This window comes from Amborella trichopoda, chromosome 13 (genome assembly GCF_054954075.1).
Source record: "Amborella trichopoda isolate Santa Cruz 75 chromosome 13, AtrichopodaSantaCruz75HAP2 v2.0, whole genome shotgun sequence".
In the NCBI taxonomy this organism is placed as follows: domain Eukaryota; kingdom Viridiplantae; phylum Streptophyta; class Magnoliopsida; order Amborellales; family Amborellaceae; genus Amborella; species Amborella trichopoda.
In genome coordinates this window covers 51,119,565-51,139,486 of record NC_142348.1, presented here as the reverse complement: position 1 = coordinate 51,139,486, position 19,922 = coordinate 51,119,565, and the positions used below count along the sequence as shown (strand labels likewise).

The following is a 19,922-nucleotide window of genomic DNA, read 5'->3' as shown; positions in this document are numbered from 1 at the left end:
TGATAATCTTGAAAATTAATGGTCTAAAATACATTACAAAATACACTATTTTCGAAAATTGAAATCAATTTTTTTTTCATGTCCATGCATTTTGATGTCGAGATGATTAATTTGATGATATTTGAGCATCAAAACAACCTCTTCTAGTGAAATTTTTGAGCTAGGTTTAAATTTGATTGTTTGGAGCTTCGGCTCTATATAAACTCTTCTTTTTAAAAAATGGACCATGATGGTATATATATATAAAATGGTTCGAAGTGGTTGTGGTGTTTTATGTTAACGACAAAGAGTTTGATGGCACATTATTTTTATTCTAATTGTAGTGTTGGAGCTTAGCTAAAATTAACAATTAAAAATGACTAAAGTCATATTCATTTTGACAATATTTTTTATTTATTTTTCTTAGTCATTCTAGGGAAAATTTTATATGTCCCTTACTTTATAGATTTTTAATACTTTTTTCTATTCAGCTGTCCAATTTAAGATCAAATAAGCTATTGATTGTTTGGTGTATAGATTCAAGGTTTTAGAGTATTTTATTTTTAGTTTTTATTCTATAAATTATATAAATATGAAATGCAGTATGTGTGATGATTTCATTGGGGAGTGGCGAAAAACAATAGAAAATTATATTTTCAATAAAATAAAATACCCAAAGTTCCCATACAACTTTCAACGGTATTTTGATCCTTTTATGCTAGTGGGAATTTTTTATATATATATTTTTTGCATGTGAGTTTAGAAGCGTAATTGATGTCCAAAATTTGATATCTAAATATTTTGCAAAAAAAAAAATAAATATAAATAATTTTCGGGCATTACATTGTAATTGGATCTGTCTCGACTGTTCATTTAGAACGAATAAGTGTCCGACTTACCATATATTACGGAAAGGGAAGTGTTTGACCACTATAGAGCAAGTATCGAAAGCGTGCCCTTACTTTCGATGCTAGGATTTGTCATTAGAATAATAGACACGGCTATTCCTAATCCAAAGAGAAAGTAAGTTAAAAATCCGCGTGCAGTTTGTATAGAACCCAGGCTGTAAACAATCAAAGTAGAGCCTACTTCAAATACTATCAAAAAATTTGGTTTCAATAGTGAAAATATTTGTAATAGCCTTGAAATTTCTTTTCATCTTTATTTATAAAGTTTAAAGCTTCAAAAACAATGTAGATTGATAGATCTATGAAAACTTGAAAATCTTGAAACTTGACGGTCCAAAAATGAGTTACAAAATACACTATTTTCAAAACTTGAAATCTATTTTTTTTTTCTAATGTCCATGCATCTTGATGTCGAGATTATCAATTTGAAGATATTTGGACATCAAAACAAACTTCTTCTAGTGTCATGATTTTCATATGTTTATTTATCTTCTTGATTTTAACTATTTTTGGAGTTTAAAATTTTATAATTAGATATGAAAATAGATTATGAGATAATCCTAAGAATTTTTCAGACCAACTTTTATTAAAATTTGGTGGTGCGCCTTAATTCGGTTGTTTAAGGTTGCAACCTTATAGAATGGGATTGCTGATGCTTTGGCTAAAAGGGTGTTGGTCTAAACTCTCTTATTGTCACTTAGGATGTAATCTTCTTTTTAAAGTATCAATAAAGTTCTGAACATTGGTATAAAAAAAAAAGTTGCAGAAACCACACCCTTTAGTGAATTCTTGAAATGCCGCATTAAGTTGATTATTTAAGTCCTGTCCCTTAAGTAAAACTCTTTCCCCAAATAAATATCATGTTTCTCTAAGTTTCGAAACATGCGTCGTGTTGTTTATCCACTCGCAATTCTTAGTAAAAACCCTTGTAATGGTAAAGCTGAAATGATCAGCCTTGTTCAAATTGGTATTAACCAGTCTACAGCCTGTGATGCATTGACGTATCAATTGAGTTTATGTTGTTTAGAAATTTAATTAACACAAACAATTATAATAGTTATTTAAATAAAGACAAATGATCCTATAGAATCGTGCCCCATCTATTTGTGTAGGCTTCCAAATGATCATCATTAAATTTGGCATGGATCTATAGAAAAATCAAATCCTATACTGTGATAACTTTTTTAGAGATCCGTGCCAACTTTAATGGTGATCATTTGGGGTCCTACACATATGGGTGGGAGAGGGGTCTTATAAGATCATTACTCTTAAATAAAATAGGAAAAAACAACAAAAAAAAGTCATATAAGATTAACTATTTAACAATGTTTGATTTAATTTCAAAATACACATAGAAGCACACATGAAGATAATTTGAAATAGTGCCAAAAATATAAAATGCTAAATAGTACTTCTCTCATTGGTATTTTGATAATTTTTCAAAAAATTAAAATGATCATTTTATCAACTTAAACTACTTTTAGATAATAAATTCATAATTATAAAAATTTAAAATTGAAAATGTTGTATTATTTTTTTTGTAAATATCTCTCTTATTAGCACTAACTAGCTTTTTAAAAGATTTATATCTTAGAAGACCTCAAACTCCATTTCAAATAGGATAACCAATAAAATGCCTAAGTTAAGTTTAGTTTAATGAAATTTTCAAAAGCGCATGAAGTCATTATATTGATCATTTTAAAATCAATTTTAAGAAATGGCAAAAAAAATTGAAATATAAATTATTAATTGAAAATAAAAAAACTTGAGGAATGTGTTGCATAGGTATTTTCCATATCTATTAATTTAAATTAATATTATATTTTTAAAAATAAATTAGTGTAACTAATAGCTCTTGATAATCAAGAAGGTAATATACTACTTATACTCCATGAGTTCGTAAATTAAGGATTGTATCTTAAGGAAATATATGTAAGAAATATATGTAATAAAACCTTTTCCTTTAGGTATAGTTGAGCCACAATCATTATTGATTATTAGATATGAAACCAGGTAGCTTATGGTGTGTCATTGATTGGACACAAAGTACAAAATAAAATTTTATCAAACTATGTGATACACTTTTAAGCTATCAAATTTAGCATCAATGGAGCATAGTAATTATGACTTTCTAGTATTAAAAGTACTGGTTTTAAAATCGTTGAGTCGGTATGGACTCGGGCGAGCCGACATGGGAATCGATCATCCTGTGTTGATTCTAGCTCAAAACAACAAATCGCCCGTGTTTAGAAAGGAACCCAGTGAGTTGGGCAAGTCTGTTATAGTAGACTCGCCGATTCCAACAAGTTTCAATGATGAATAATGAAGTTGAATTATTTGAGCTCAATGATCAAACTTTGAAGCTTTTTTATCAATTATTTGAGCAAAATCGAATTTTGCTACCTTCACATATCACTTTACTGTTGGGTATGCGTTGCCATTAAAGGCCTTATGAGTGCTTGTATAGAGCATGAACTCAGTGGGAGTGTGGTCCTGTGTGGACTATATTAAGTACATGATGTTTGCTAATATCGGACTGAGCTTTACAATCTAGGTCAGTTGGCTGGTAAAAACTTATGTTACATGTGCATAGAGATTAAACCGATAAGGGTTATAATGGGTTATTCCTTGATGAGGTGGGAGTATACCTGGATGAGTGAACCGAGGGAATGTGTGGTGCTTTTGTTGATGGAGGCCTTTAGAGATGGGGGCCAAAACCTCATCAGCATACCATCACACGTCATGTACATATGACAACCATTTCGAGAAAGAGAATCACCTTTTAGGGTAAAACTTGTGTATGTGAGAGATTACCCATATGCACCATAGAGCTGTGGTTGCATCAGGTCTAGGTGACATTGGTACGTCTCTAAGGGAGAACTAAAATCCACGGATTAAGATTACAACTCCTTGCCCATTGACTAGACTTAGGTGACCCACTAATGAACCCCTACATAGACTGTGGGTCATGGACAATACTAAATCGGTTTGAGAAAGCAAGTGTGGGCTGTAGTCTATAGTAGAAGGTGAAGTGCCCTAGTGTTTATTTATTTATTCATAAACCATATGGATTATTTTTCCTTCGTAAGTATTTAATTATATTTGTTTTAATGTTATATGATTTTTAGAATTGTTATTTGATTTTTTATGAATTTTTGAATATTTTATTTATGAGATTTGGATTTATAAAAACAAAGAGAGTGATTTTATATTGATTTAATTATTTAAATTTATAAATTTTTAAAAATCATAAATTATTTTAAAATAATTTTATATTGTATGAGAGGCCCAAAAATGTATATAGACCCATAATGGCAATTTGGTGGGGCCCATGGAAGCCACCATAGGGTGGCACGCCCCACCCCATGCACTTTCTAATTGTTGTCTCAGCCATAAGGCTTGCGAGAGAAGATATCATGATTTTGGAAAGCTTGTGTATGAGGAAGCTTTGAAATCAAATAAAAACAAGTGTGACCAGGCTTATGCATGAAATAATAAAGCAAAATATTATTGTAGATATTTTATTATTTAAATTAATCGATGGGAAAATGATTTAAAAAATAGGACATGAAGGTTCTAGCACCTTCCATATGATCTTGATGACCTTTCTATAGAATAGATGGCTCATATCTCTTACCCCACAAGTCACCCAAGATCAATGGTGCATATTCAATCCACTAGAAGAGGCGAGCCATGGAAAAACCCTAAGGCCCTTGAAGCGCTAGAATATCTCTAGACCAAAATCTCTCTCTTCTCTCTCTCATAAAGCATAGAGGGGCACGCCCTTGGTAGAGTAGTTCTCTCTCTTTAGTTTGTAAAAAAGGGGCACGCCCCTGGTAGAGTAGTTCTCTGTCTTTAGTTTGCAAAAAAGGGGCACGCCCATCTCTTGAGATTCTCTCTTTCTCTCTTAACCAAAGTAGGGGGACACGCCCCGTATAGAAAGACTCTCTCTCTTCCTCCATATCTCATAGCCTAAAGGGTTAGGGTTTGGAAAAGAGATGCTGTCTCTCTTAACTAGGTTATCAAGGGGTTAAGCTATAGTTTGAGATGCAAGCTTTTGGAATGAGTTTTTGTTCCATTGGAGGTTTTGACCTAATTGTTTTCTCAAGATTGAGATTGAATGTTGACCATTGACCCTGTACCATTGGAATGTGATAACTCGATGTGAGGTGTAATTAGCGAAGTTGAGGTAATATCTGACACTCTCTTTCTTGTTTCTTGTCATATTTACTTCTTATGTTTTTTGTTATTCCTATGCAGATCATTATGAGTTTCTTTGGTTAATAAAAGAAAGGTTTTAATGACATCAAGTTTTAGATCCTAGATTTGTTTTTCTTTATTTTTTTAAAAATAAATTATGTTGTAATCGACTACTTGTGAGTGATCTAAACCGGAAAAGAAATAGAAAAAGAGAAGAAAAAGAAATAAAAGAATATATACACCGGTTAGATTACATAAGTCCAACTGTCATTTACAACCTTATTGATCATTAAAAATGAAACCACCATCGATTTGAACCTACGAATTCACGGTTTTGTGAAGAACAAAATTCGTTTTGAAAAAAGTCTGCCATTTCATCGATTGCAGATGAAATAGGGCAAGATTTTAGATCAAACCATAGAATATTTTATCTTGATAGTATCATTGACAAGAAATTGTAGCCTATTTATAAGTTTTTTTGTCGATTACTAGTGGATTTTCGATTTGAACTCATGATTTCTGAAGAACATCATCATTTGCAGACGAAATAGCACAATATTTTTTTATCAAATCATATGGTTTTTTATCTTAATAGTATCATGCACAACAAATTGTAGCCCATTTTCTGTTTTTTTTTGTTTATTACTAGTGTATTTGTGATTTGAATTCATGGTTTCTCAAGAATCGGTCAGGGTTTTTATTTTTCCACCCTTTCATCGATTGCAGATGAAAGAGGGCATAATGTTTTATCAAATTATAGGCTTTTTTTTATCTTAATAGTATTATTCACAAGATATTGTAGCCAAATTTTGGGATTTTTGGTCGATTAATGGTGTATTTGTGATTTGAAGTAACGGTTTCTCAAGAACAGTTTAGAACTTCTTTTTCTTTTCTTTGTTCCACAACACTAATGATTTTAGGTGAATTAGGGCATCATTTTGAATGATTTCAGAGGCTTTTTGAAGATAATGATGTTATTTAGATAATTGTTGTTGTTATTCGTGTGATTAACAAAGTTTTGTTGATCGAACTTTGAAAAAATCGTGAATGTTGGTGTTCACATGAGATTTTGAAGACTTTGACCTTAATTTATATAGGGTTCTTTGAGTAATTAATTTTAAAATAAGTTTTTGATTAAAATTGTGAATTATATTCAATTAATTGTCAATTTATAATTATCATGTGAAATTAACTTGTACTGTTCAACTTTATTGCCAATTTTTTAATGCAAATACATAGAATAAAATTTTAGGGTTCTTTGACTAATTAATTTTAAAACAATTTGCTGATTAAATTTGTGAATTAATCTCAGGTGTCTACTAATTTGGATTATTCGTTCCTAGATCAAGTCAATGATTTGTCACACGAATTCAATCAATGGCACCAGCGTGATCCAGATGAAAAACAATATCGTCTTTCAATTCGGTATTTGGTCATATTTTAAGAATTGTACGTTTTATTGTAGTTCATATATGATTATATATTTAATCCATGATAATTCTATGCTTCTCTTTTTGTATGATGCAAATTTCATAGTTAGCAATAGTTCATACATGGAAAGAACATCTCAATATTCACATATTGATGTAAAAAAATGAAAGTTATCAATGTAGTAGTACCCCCATTTCTTATTGGATTCCTAAAACATAATATTTATAATGATTTTTAATAAATATTTTTAGATTTTTTAAATAATATTTAAGACCGAATCTGACCGATTGGCCGATTCCTTATCCAAAATGCTAATTCACCAATCCAGATTTAAACCCCTTACTAAAAGTAAATAGTCATATATCATATACTCCTTTATGGTATTCCCCTATTTAGGGTGACCTTGTGATGGTTGAGACTCTATTATTTATAGCAAACTCTAAAATTCCAAGCAAAGTATAGAAAATTATTTGACTATATTATACAAAACCTTATTTGTCTAGGCTCAATTGTAGATAATGGGGTTTTTTTTTTCGTAACGATGACACAAAGACCAACTTTATTGTATACGTATTATAGATAATCATGGTCCTAGATAGAATTTTCATATCTCGAGAAACCTTTCATGGAAAATCTGGGGCTCTTTTTGCATAATGATCGCACAAAGACTAACTTTATTGTATACGTATTATAGATGGTGTTTTCAACCGCACATTTATCATGGTCCTAGAAATAATTTTTATGTGCTAATATCTCAAGAAACCTCTCATGGAAAATAATGTGAATTTGTTTGGAGTGGGTTGTGGATGGAGATTTCCAGCTCATAGTCATCATGGTCCAAGATAGAATTTTCATGTACTAATATCTCAAGAAATCTTTTTAGGACAATAATGTTAATTGGTTTGGAGCGGGAAATTTTTTTTTTAACGTTATATTTTTACATTCTAGACTGTTAGATTTTATTTTTTTGTTTTTATTTTATAAATTGGTATAATTACTCTATTGTAGTGTTAAAACGCTGTGGTTTATATTTTCTCTATTTCTATTTAATGAAAAATAGAAAGGGCGCCTTCTCGCCCACTAAGTTACCCAAAAAAATGAAACTTTTTATTTTGTTTTTTTTTATTTGGGATAATAAATACTCAATAATGACCTAACTTTTAACAAAAGTGAATGATCCGTGCAAGTACTCAAGCGTGATTAGCTGAAGTAGTCAAGGTGTGGGTTAATCACATTGGAGTCAGAGCCACAATATTTGGGAAAAGATAACTCCTTGGTCTGAACACTCTTTAGGGGACCAGACCAATTGATTTGGAGCCCAACTTAATGGACTTATTTTGGGGAGTTCATTAATTTTTTTTTACACAAAGGTCATAGGCACAAAGTCTAAAGACAAAGATTTTTGTATGATGTAATATTGGACTACTATGGTAGTGTTTCATTCACAAAGTGGAAGAAATTTTCTTCAGGACCGGGGTCAATGTTACACCTCAGCCACAAAATTTCTCTGTTACAGTTGATTGCAGTGAACGTTTTTATTTTTGTAGATAAAGTTATTTTATACTTTTTTTGACTTTGCGATCACAGAACTTTAAATCATAAGCATCATGACTGTTGCGTCCACGGAACTTTAAATCATAGGTATCAGGACAAGATTAAACAGGGGTTTAACTATTCGGACCGCGGATTTGGCCTTTGTTGGCATGATTTAGGGTAAAAATTAGATTCGCTCTAAAACTAATTAAAACTAATATTTGATCAGTTATGACGAGTGTACCCACTCATTTCGATGATTCAAACAATTAAATAAAGTGGATTTTTAATATGAGTAATGATCATATAGGATTTTTTTCCACCCATGTGTAGGACGTCAAAGGATCACCATTAAAGTTGTCAAAGGATCACCATTAAAGTTGGCATGGATTTCTAGAAAAATTATTAAATAGGTGTAGCACTTGATTTTTCTATAGATCCATGCCAAATTTGGCGGTGATTCTTTGGATTATACGACCATTTCTCTTTTAATATATTTTATATTTAAAGCTATTATATCTTTTTTTTTTTCTTATAAAGTCAAATCCTACTTGTTCAACCAATTATCGGACCAAGTTTTATGGGACGAAAACCCTCAACCATTCATGGCCTGTCCTAATAACTTTGTTATAACATTAGCAAGACAAATTTTTTTTGGGTTCTCATTGCGTCAAAAACAAAGAAAATTTGAGTTTTTGTAGCCTCAAACAATGGTCCTATGGGGTAGGCGCGAAGAGAGAGATTTTCAATGGTAAGACATCTTTGTTGTCACCAGTAGATTCGTGGAGCAAATACGTATGAATATGGATAAAATTTATGGCCAAAGATTTTGGATAAGCTTTTTATGTTTTCGCCATAACATAAAACTTATATACTTCTCCTTATCCAACCCTCCATTCTGAATGAAGGGTTAAGGCTGAGATTGTCCCAATCACAATGTCATGTCTTTACGCTATTTTTTTTTATATTTTTTTCTATAAACTATTTTGGTACCAAATTTTGAATATCAACTCTTCCATTAAACTCGCACTAGCGAAAAATATGAAAACAATTATTTCTAATAAAATAAAAAGATCAAAATACCCCTAAAAGTTTCAAGGGGTATTTTGATTATTATATTTTATCAAAAATTTATTTTTATTATTTTTTATAGGTACGCCCCAATGAAAAGATGGCAAGTAGCAATTTTCATATTCATATAATTTATATAAAAAAATCAAACATAAAATACTTTAAGACGTCGGATCTAAGATCAAACGGTGAGTAGCTCTCTTGATCAAAATTGGACGGCAGGATGGTAAGAGAAGTATAAATCATCTGTGTGGTAGGAGAATTATAGAAACCTTTCCCAAAGATTGTTAGCCCATATTGTATAAAAAGAATGGCCACAAAATTAGATGCTCCCGCGGGTGCTTATCTTATACTCCGAACCCTGTTGTAGAGGAACATTTTTGTAGAAAAAAACGATGGTTTTTAAATATTAAAAAATAAATAAATCATGTCCACCATAGGCCCCTTATGTGTGCATGATAAAGTAACGTCGGCAGAACTGATTTCTTAATTTATGGAACTTACAAATTTTCACAACACTATTAAATGGTTTAAGAATTCAAATTAATTTTCTTTAAATAATCATCTAATCTAATGATTCTTACATGGATACCAAGGTTTCTTAAAAAATACCTAAATAGCTCTTTGACCCCGTGGGAACAACTGTACAGTGTACTCCACGTAAGTGCCCTATTTTTAAGTCCTTTTCAAAATCATTGGTCAAACCACTTATAATGAAAACCACTATACAATTACAAGTTGATAGGTGATAAGAGTTTCTTAGTGGGAAATGAGTCTTTTGTGAGTGGGAAAGTGCACATGTGAAACACACTCTCTTTGCCATGCGGCTTGAGAGTAAAACCACTGCAAATGCACCACTTAACACATTTTGAAATTAACTTTTCAAGATTCATTGGTCAATAGGGCAACCTACATTGAAAACTGTTAGAAAGTTTAAGGAGAAGTTTGATTAGGAGTTCATAGGTGGTGAGAGTTTCTTAAACGGAAATGATTCCTTTATGAGTAGGAAAATGGAGATGGGAAACATTCTCTCTTTGCCATGTGGTTTGAAAGTAAAACTAATGGAAGGTTGTGGTTTGTATGAGGCCGCGGCCTTAAACAATCAAAGTAGGGCGCACCTTTAAATAGTGTCGAAATATATTGTTTCATTATCAGAAATTGGTATGATAGCCTAAAAATTTATTTTCATCTTTAGTTATAAAATATGAAATTAAAACATAGCGTAGATCGACCAGATCTATAAACACTTGAAAATCTTAAAAATTGATGGTCTAGATAAATACATTACAAGATGCATTATTTATAAAACTTGAAATTTATTTTTTCTCATGTCCATACATCATGAGGTCGAGATGATCAAATTGAGGGTTTTTCAGCATTGAAACATTTATAATGAATTTTTGAGATGCGCCTTACTTTGATTGTTTAGAACCTCGGCATTATATAAACCTTTTCCCTAACGGAAATGCACTATTTAACATTTTGAAAGTACTTTTCAAGATTCATTGGTCAATAGGGCCACTTACATTTAACACTGTTACAAAGTCAAAGAGCAGTTCATTTAAAAGTTCATAGGTGACTTGAGAGTTTCTTAGTGGGATACGAGTTCTCCAGGTGTAGACGTGTATGAAAGTGGGCTTGTGAGAGAATTTCCTACCATGTGCCTTGACATGTTTAAACTATCTTTTTGAGTAAATTTCACTTGGGTTCACAGGGTTCTATGGCGTGAGGCCTCATAACCATATGTGTCAACATCATAGTAAGGCCTCATAACCATATGTGTCAACATCATAGACGGAATTTAGTAATATTCATATTTAACCATTCTTCTTGTATATTGAGATTGCATACTAATAATATTGTCCATCTTTCGAAGCAATGATAAAAAAATGTCAGTTTGCATTGAGAATTGGGAAAAACGTTTCTTGCCGAAATTAGAATACTATTTGGTACAAAAGGACCACAATCATCCCTAGCCACCTGATATAAAACTCAGTTGGTAAAATTGCATTATTGACTCAGCCACAAAAGCTAGAAAAAAGGTTTCTCATACTTTTGTACCGAAAATAAATAATATATTACGAGTAATTACAACATTTCTGTACAAAAAATAGATAGTATTTTATACACTTTCCATTTTTTTTTATGCTGATATGCTATTTCTTCATTGGGTTTAATTACTTTTTGAGGGGCAACAGTACACCCTCAAAAAGTAATTCGACCCAATAAAGAAATAGCATGTCAACATAAAAAAATGGAAAGTGTATAAAAAGACATGGTTTCTATGAGTCCACGAACTCACATGTCGAAATACGGGCCCCTTAATAATGGATTTTTTAAACAGAATTCGATCCTAATTTTTAATGAATACATAATTTTTAACATGGAGATTATTAATCTATAAAATATAAAGAAATTTTAAATACTAAAAATGATATTTTTTTGTAAAAATATTTGAATAGTTGATTTTACTTTTTCTTTGAAGAACTATTATTATGAGACCGGGGTCGGTGGATAGGATAGATTTCTAAGCCCGCATGGTAACAAGTGCGGGCTTGGACGCACCAAACAAGTTTCCTTAAGAGTAAACGAAAAGGCAATGGGATTCAAGTTAGCCCTTGGGTTCAAAGAATTGGAAAAAGACAGCTAAAAAGAGGAGAAAGCAACTATAGCATTTCTCTTTCTATGTCTAAGACCTGTAACCCAGCTGGCCATCTTTCTTGACCCCTCAAATAAATGAGGCAAATAAATATCAACTTTGCTTGAAAAGGAGATATTTTTTATCCATATGGCTACTCCTCTTCACTTCCAAATTGTATTAGGATTTGCAAATTTTATTAGGATATGTTATAACTATAATTTAGCAAAACAAAGATATTATGCTCGTGCAGGGGTGTACTGTATATTTACTCCTTTGGCAAATACATTACTAAGGAGTATGTTAAGGACCCCAAATTTTGGGGACGTAGAGGCTAATCTCAAAAAAAGGTAAATAAATATAATAAAATCTCTCTCTTTGCATGTCTAAAAAGAACAAGATATTGAAGAACTCAAAACTTATATATATTTTTATAATAATCATTTGTTGAATTATTAGATGGATCCCAAATTTCAGACAAAGAGAATCCTCTCAAGCAACTCTTTTGTCGGAGGATGTAAAGTGTACACAAAAAATGCTCAATTATATTTTTGCATAATCTAGAAAATTGAGAAGCTTTATTAGGGTGAATGATTTTGTAAGGCCGCAGCTTTATAAAGCCGTACCTTAAAATCTTGTCAAAATTTGTACCATCCTAAAATTTGCAAATTAATAATTTCGGCATCGCCAATCATGGATCTAAAGTAATTGATTTCAATGCCCATAATGATATATCTTTATACAAACATTGTGAATCAGATAGTTTATTTGTTGAGTGATCTTCTGGATCTGTATCATTTTTTTTAGCTTCAAATTTTACATAACGAAACAAAATTTCAAACCATCACAGTAGTTTCGAAATCCGTTTCCCATGATTATGAGGTGCTGATTTACCAACCATTGTAAACCCGCAGCCCTACCAAGACCGCACCCTTATCACGATCAGTATCATTCTTCATTTTTTACAAGAGAGTAGCGTGGAGTATAGGGAAATCCTACTGTGTTTGGGAAAAGAGGGGGGAATTCAGCTCCTTTGAGGTAAGTCAACACCTTTGAATAAAATGATTGGTGAAGGTGTCGACAATAGAAAATGACTTACTAATTTTTTGTCTTAGTCTGCCCTCTATAAGATATTAAATGTACAAGTGGACTAAGATTTTAATTATAAATAATTTTTCAAAAGATTCAAAATCTTTCACAAGATTTATGGCACCTGTGAGCTTGCAATTTGAAAATATGAAACCAATAATTGAAACTAGAGTTGAGCATTGAAAATGTCAAAATGTACAGGAAAAAATAATTAAAATACTCACCAAATCAATTTCAAAGTATTGAGAAGTCGTAAGTCAATGTACAAAAAGAGAAAGAAAAAAAGGAAAAAAAGAGAGAAAAAGTATTCAAGCATAGGATGGGTGGTAACTACCAAAGAGTCTAAAGGAGATTTTTATTTTTTAAAGAAATTGGTCTCCCATCTCTTTCCTCATGCCACATCAAGAGAGACAATGAGAGAATTATATCTTGAAAAATATATTGTTTTTAATTTTTATCTCAATAATAGTTGTCCTCCATACATTGGTTTAGGGTTTGTTTTTTTTAGTTTAAATATTTTCAATTGCCTAACAGTTGAAAATATTTAAGTTGGTGTGGTTAGTTTAATTTGGATCAAGCGCAATGCAATCGTCCAAGTTATATTTATTTATTTTGGAATAACTGATGAACCATAGTTTCCCAGTACACTTGTTAACTTAGACTATCTGTATTTAAAAATTTATGTGGATGTATTTTCGTGTTGTTATCAAGAAGTTTTGATTTTTAGTGACTTAATAACGACCTTTAAATATTTTACTCATTCTTTAGGGGTAACCTAGTTAGCAATTAGATTCGTCATCATCGTTATCCGAGTCTTATCTTGATTATTTGGGATTGGTTATATGAATCATATTTTGCCATGCCGCTCTATCAAACAACATATCCTTGGTCAGACCATACACTGTCATATCTCTTCCTACTGCTTGAATCCATGTCCTTTTAGGTTTTCCTCTTACATTTTTAGAGTCTTTCACTTGAACTAAATCACATTTTTTAATTAGTATTGTTTTAAGTCGATTTGCATATATTCAAACCGCCTATATCTACTTTTCCTCATCTTATTGCTTATTTGAGCTATCCCTAAGTTTCCCAAATGTATTCAATCTGAATCCTATCATTCTCTTACAACTTATTCATCTCAATATCCTTATCTTAGCTATACTCATATGTTGTTTATTGACGGCCATAAGAATATTCCATCTCATGAAGCATGGCTAATACACTCATTGCTTGCAAAAGTTTCATTAGAATGTCCCCATCTTAATTATAATTAAAAACAACGTTAGGCATTTGACAATAATGTTAATATTTGACAAAGTTAATTGAGAGAGAGAGAGAGAGAGAGAGAGAGAGAGAGAGAGTCTAAAGAGAACATTTGACAACAAAGTATATACGCTCGTATGGGAGCGCATCACACATTCACTTCCTGTGAAACCCTGTCTATACTCTAACGTCAAAACTTGTCATATATTTCATCAAGCTGGTAATTAATCTCAAAACGAAAAAAAAATTTACAAAAATTGACCAAAGATCATTTAATTTTTTTCTAATTTTTTCATTGTCTAATCTAAGTGCTTAGGAACTTAAAATTTCATTTTTGTTGTTTGAAAGTAATCATATGATGATTCTCAACTAAGTCCCAGAATTTGAGACTGTAATCTTTTGCTCAAGGAGTAAGTGTACAATGTTCTTCCATGGAAGTATGCAAGCACTCAATGTTCAATCTGCATGTGTTTTATTTTGGGTAATTCAGTGGGAAAGGCAAATATGAGTTTTTTTTTTTTTTTTGAAGATGCTAATGGATTGGTGTCGATGAGAATAAAAACCGTAATGTGTGGACTTAAAAAAGTACTATTTTCAGTTGTTTATTTAAGATTACTCATCTAATAATTTTAAAATAAATCCCAAAATTTTAGACTGAGACTTTTTATTAGAATAAATTTACAATGTGCTCTTATGAGACACAAAAAGTACTCTTGGAATGGCATGTTAGCCAAGCTAACATTACAAGTCGACATTTAATATGAATGCAACACCACATATGGTGTAACTATTTTTCTCTCTCTTCTAATTCTTAAGAATTTCAACTTTACCTTCCTTTCCATCTCCCCTTCCTCACCTTTCTCTAATTTCTCACCTTCATTTCCATCCCCACTTCCTCACCTTTCTCTAATTTCTCACCATTAATCACCGATGGCTTCCCCTCAAAACCCTCGATCCCTCCACCCTTCTCTAATTTCTCACCATTGATCTCCGATGGCTTCTTCCCCTCAAAGAGAGCCTCCACTTCCTCCAGTGTCTTACCTTTAGTCTCAGGCAAAGCAAACCAAAAGAACACACCCCCAATGAATGAAATGCAGGAAAACATGAGGTAACACCCTTGAATGGTGATGGCATTGGTGAGAGACAAGAATGTCATGGAGACCACAGATCCCACTATTCTGTTCACCATAACAGCCATGCTCATCCCCGGCCCACGGAGTCGCAACGGGAATATCTCCGACGCGTAGGCCCATGCCAGAGGGCCGACGCCTATGCCGTAAAACGCCTCGTCGATCCACGCCATGACGATCGCGATCCACTTGTAGGCGGGGCTGGGGGACCGGTCCATGGCAAAGAGGGAACCGCTGAGGACAAGGAGGGTGCATGACATGCCGAAGATGCTGAGAAGGAGGAGCGGTCGCCGGCCCCACCTGTCGGCAAGGAGCATCGACACGAAGATGAACACCACCTTTGTAACTCCGACGCCGGAGTTTGCAGCTAGAGCCTGCGGTAGACATATATGCTCATGTTATAACGGGTGGTGAGAAATTCTAGTGTACTTAATTTTTTAAAATAACGGTTATTACAGGCATTTTTACTGAAATAACAGGGTATTAACTGTACAATGGCGTTACAAAGAGAAAGAAGAGTTTTAAACAAGTTAACACGATTTGCAGAAATGACAGATGCAATGGAGTGTTTTTTTTATTTGAAAAAACCGGTCGTTTTGGAAGCGAAAATATATATACAAGGCGGTTATAACGAATATGATGGGTAGAAAATAATCAAGTTTTTGATACAGCAGGAAGAATGGTGGATTGATATGACCACCCACCCACCCACCCTGAAAAGAATAGATTGGGTGATGATAAAATAAGTAGTTAGGCATTAGATAAGAAAATAATTTGTTTAAAAACAAGTGTTACTTTTAACGTTACCTGTGATTTCTTCTTAAGGCCGGCACGCTTGAAGATTTTGGGTGCATAGAGCGTGACGGTCTGTATCCCACAGGCCTGCTGGAAGAAGTTGACGCCGACCGCGGCCAAGAGAATGCGTCTCACACACGCCGAAGGCCTCAGCAACAACTCCCCCCAAACTGGTCCGTTCGGGTGCGGGACATCTGCTGCACATTGTATCTCCTCGAGCCTTGAATCCGCCCTCTTGCTGTCATTGAACGTGCGTTGCAGCACGAGCCGTGCGCTCTCGATCCGTCCTTTCATCACGAGCCACCTCGGCGTCTCGGGGATCCATAAATATGCCACCCAAATCACCACTGCCGGCACCGCCGCTAGCCCTAGCATCACCCGCCAGTTGTACCTGTTAATTTTAAAAAACAGTTAACGCAGATTAAAATTTTCAAAATTATAGTTAGTTTTATTCTGCACTTCTCCGTATGAGTACGAGGTAATCAAACTCAACATCCACCATCCATTCATTATTTTTATGAATTAAAAAATAGTCGTATATTAAAATGAAATGAACTGTATTCTTAGAAATTAACCATACATACCGCCCCGGCAATGAAGCGAATGCGATGTTTGATATGTATCCGAGCAGTATCCCGCATCCCATGAAAATTTCCGTAAGTGAAGCGAGAAAGCCTCTGACCTCCGGTGGCGCAATCTCAGAGGCATAGATTGGGGCGGCGACGAGGGCATGGCCGGCGGCGACACCCGCAAAGAGGCGGCCCACAAAAAGCACCGGGAAGGAGTGGGAGATGCCCATGATCACAGAGCCGATGGTGAAGAGGGCCGCAGACAGCATGAGGGTGCGGCGACGGCCGAGCCGGTTCGAAATGAGCCCGGCAAGGATCGCCCCCACGATCGCAAAGAGGTTCAGCGCCCCCACCATCACCTCCACCTTCACGTCGTCCAGGTGGAGCTCCTCCCGCACAAACAGCTGCGCACCGCTGATCACCCCGATGTCTGGTCCAAATTGAAAGTAGACACCCAATGAAAATGGGGAGTATTGTGATTGTCTATGATACAAGTAGTCCATAGCTAAAGTAGTCAGTGGACAAGGGATTATATTTTTAGAGATGTCTATTTTTTACTTTTTTTTCAGGATATATGAAACGGATAGGAAAGGCATTCATTATTGCAGGAAGTCTTTTAGCTTTGGCTAAAAAACAAAACATATTTGGTTTTGGCCTCAAAAACAAGTTCTTTTGCAACTTATCCAAAAACTATTTATTAATATTTTTACAAAAAAACAGAAAAACTCTTTCCATTGACAAGATTGGAAATTTAATATGAGTTACAAATAAAATTGGATTCATCCACTTGTAGAGTTTTGAGTTTGTTAATGAAAAATAAAATAATGTAAAATCCCGAAAAAGAAGGTGATTTTTTTTTTTTTCCTTTTTCTTGTTTTTTGGAGCCGAGTATGGGAAGTTGAAAACTCGAGATCTGGGATCCCAATTCAATGAATTGAAATTGGAAATTTCCTACTATAATTGTCCAAAATACTGAAATTCTATCCACCTTCTAATTTGTAAACCTTCCATAACTTCAATCTAATAAGATAAGCGACTAATTAATGGAAAATACAAAATTACCCCATTTTCATTAATGATATGAATACATTTGCCCAGCTGGCTATGTAATTTGGTGATGAAGACAACTGTTTTTTGTTTTGTAAAATCACAATAAAACAAAAAACTGTGTTTTTTAATATAAAAAACTGAAACTTCCTAGGAATCTAAAACAAAATTTATATTTGCAAGTGGTTCAGCTTCTCCAATGGAAAGGGACGAAGTGAGCAAGAGGTTTGAAATCCATGAAATATACCGAATAATTTTTTTTACAATAAAAAAAATGACAATGTTTTCTATTTCCATTAAAACAAATCAGGATCAAACAAAAAAAGACACTTTTCTGAAACTGTGAGAAAAATAGCAAGTCTCGTGACAAGAATGGGGCAGTTATTGCTCTGGGGGAAGAAAAAATGGTGCCCCATAAGATAAAGATATATCTCTCTCTCTCTCAAACACACACACACTAAAGAGAAATCTCTCTCTCTCCACACACACACACTTCAGAGAAATCTCTCTCTCTCCACACACACACTAAAGAGAAATCTATCTCTCTCTCTCTGTCCCTCTCCACGCACACATAAACAATGAGATATAGGAGTTGGGTAATTGGATTTCTCACCATAACCATCGACCACGATGATTAGAGAGGACAACAAGATGCTGAAAGTTGCATATCTGTTCTTCCACAATATGCGAATTGTTTCCTGAAATCTACCCATTCTCTCTCCCTTCTCTCTCTCTCTAGAATTTGCAGGTCGCCAAGCTCCTCCTTGTGTCCTCTAGACTGTAAAGAAATTCCCTATGAACTCTTCCTCTCTCTCTACCTCTGAAACTTCACATACAAAACTCTCTCTAGTTGTCTCTCTCTCTCCCCAAAATTCAATCTCTCTCGCTATCTTCGAGTGGAATGAGAAAACCCAGAAAGGGAAATATATAGAAGCCCAATAAAGTAAAAAAAAGAAGATAATACGGAGCTTCTTCTTGTCAGCACATGCTTCAAATACCTTCTTGGTTTGACTTGCCTATGCAATAAAAAGGTCAAAATAGTGTACAAATATAATACGTGTAAACATATTTTTATTTAAAAAAAATATCTCTTTATCTCATATTTTTAACTTTCATATATAGTGAAACTCAATAATTGAAAATATTATTTGTAAACAATAGTCTTCGATCTTTTCTATCTTATAACCCCTTCGAACTTTTTTATCATAATTTTTTGACCCAAATAAATATTAAAATGACAGCCTATTCAAACTCCATCTCTCTCTCTCTTCGCTTCTCGGATTTAGCTTGAGCTCAAACACGAGCATACATTTTTATGTGTTAGAGAGATGGAGTTTTAGAGACAAATGGAGTTTGAATTTTAGAGAGAGATGGAGTTTGAGTTTTAGAGAGAGATAGAGTTTTGATAAAGAGAAGATGATGAGAGAGATAGAGTTTTAGAGAGAGAGAGAGAGTCATTTCATAAGTTGTTGAGGACAATAATATATGGTCAAAAGGGTTTAGAGGGTTGGAAGATAGAAAAAATGAAATCGTTTTGTTTACAAGTAATATTTTCAATTTTTGGATCCGATGAGATATAGAAGTTAAAAATAGAAGATAATAAGATATTTTCCTTTTTATTTAATAATATAAAAATCTGATAATAAGTATCAAGTGGATTGTTGTTTTTGAATACTATAAAGTGATCATAGGGCCTATGAAAACAAAATAAAACCCCATCCCAAATCCTCATTCGAAAATCACTTTAAGACTAAAAAATCTTCATCATAGCTTTAAAATAAATTTCCAACACGGACGATATAATTCGAAACTAAAAAATGGTATATACAAACACTTATTTTTAGTATAAAATAGACAGTCTAAATAATTTGTTGAAATACACACTATTTTACAATTTGAAATCCTATATTTTGTTTTTCACAACCATGAGAGATGAGATGATCGAATTTAAATGTGTTTCAACGTCTTGGATTACAATTTTAGAAGAGTTACGACGTGCGGTTTACTTGTCTTAATACGGCTGCAAACGGATGAGTACCCGTTTTGCCACATGGCCGACACCGAGGACCGAATCTTCCATGATCGAAGATGGAGCAAAAACGAAGAAAATGCGACCCTCATTCTTGGTAACGACTAAACACGGTCGGAATAGTGCGTGGGCCTTTACAGCTGCCGACACGGTTGGGCTTGGGGCGTAAGTATGGGTGGAAATGGATCCGGGATCTGACTTAGACTTGACCCGGATTCTGGTATGGGTCCAATAATTGGA

At 33.6% G+C, this 19,922-nt stretch overlaps 1 protein-coding gene and 1 long non-coding RNA gene across 2 annotated transcripts; one reads left to right on the top strand and one right to left on the bottom strand.

Annotated features, from left to right (window-relative positions):
* Positions 1–14,759: 14,759 nt before the first annotated feature.
* Positions 14,760–18,551, bottom strand: LOC18445899 (putative polyol transporter 6). The gene is made up of 4 exons (XM_011629459.3): positions 18,267–18,551; positions 16,622–17,036; positions 16,050–16,428; positions 14,760–15,616 (listed from the first exon to the last, which is right to left on the bottom strand). The coding sequence occupies exons 1-4, from the start codon at positions 18,364–18,366 to the stop codon at positions 14,975–14,977; spliced, it is 1,536 nt and encodes a 511-aa protein (XP_011627761.2). The 5' UTR covers positions 18,367–18,551; the 3' UTR covers positions 14,760–14,974.
* On the top strand, positions 16,065–17,208 carry LOC148779321 (uncharacterized). Its single transcript, XR_016048468.1, has 2 exons — positions 16,065–16,515; positions 16,605–17,208. It is a non-coding gene; the product is annotated as an uncharacterized LOC148779321 (long non-coding RNA).
* Positions 18,552–19,922: the final 1,371 nt, after the last annotated feature.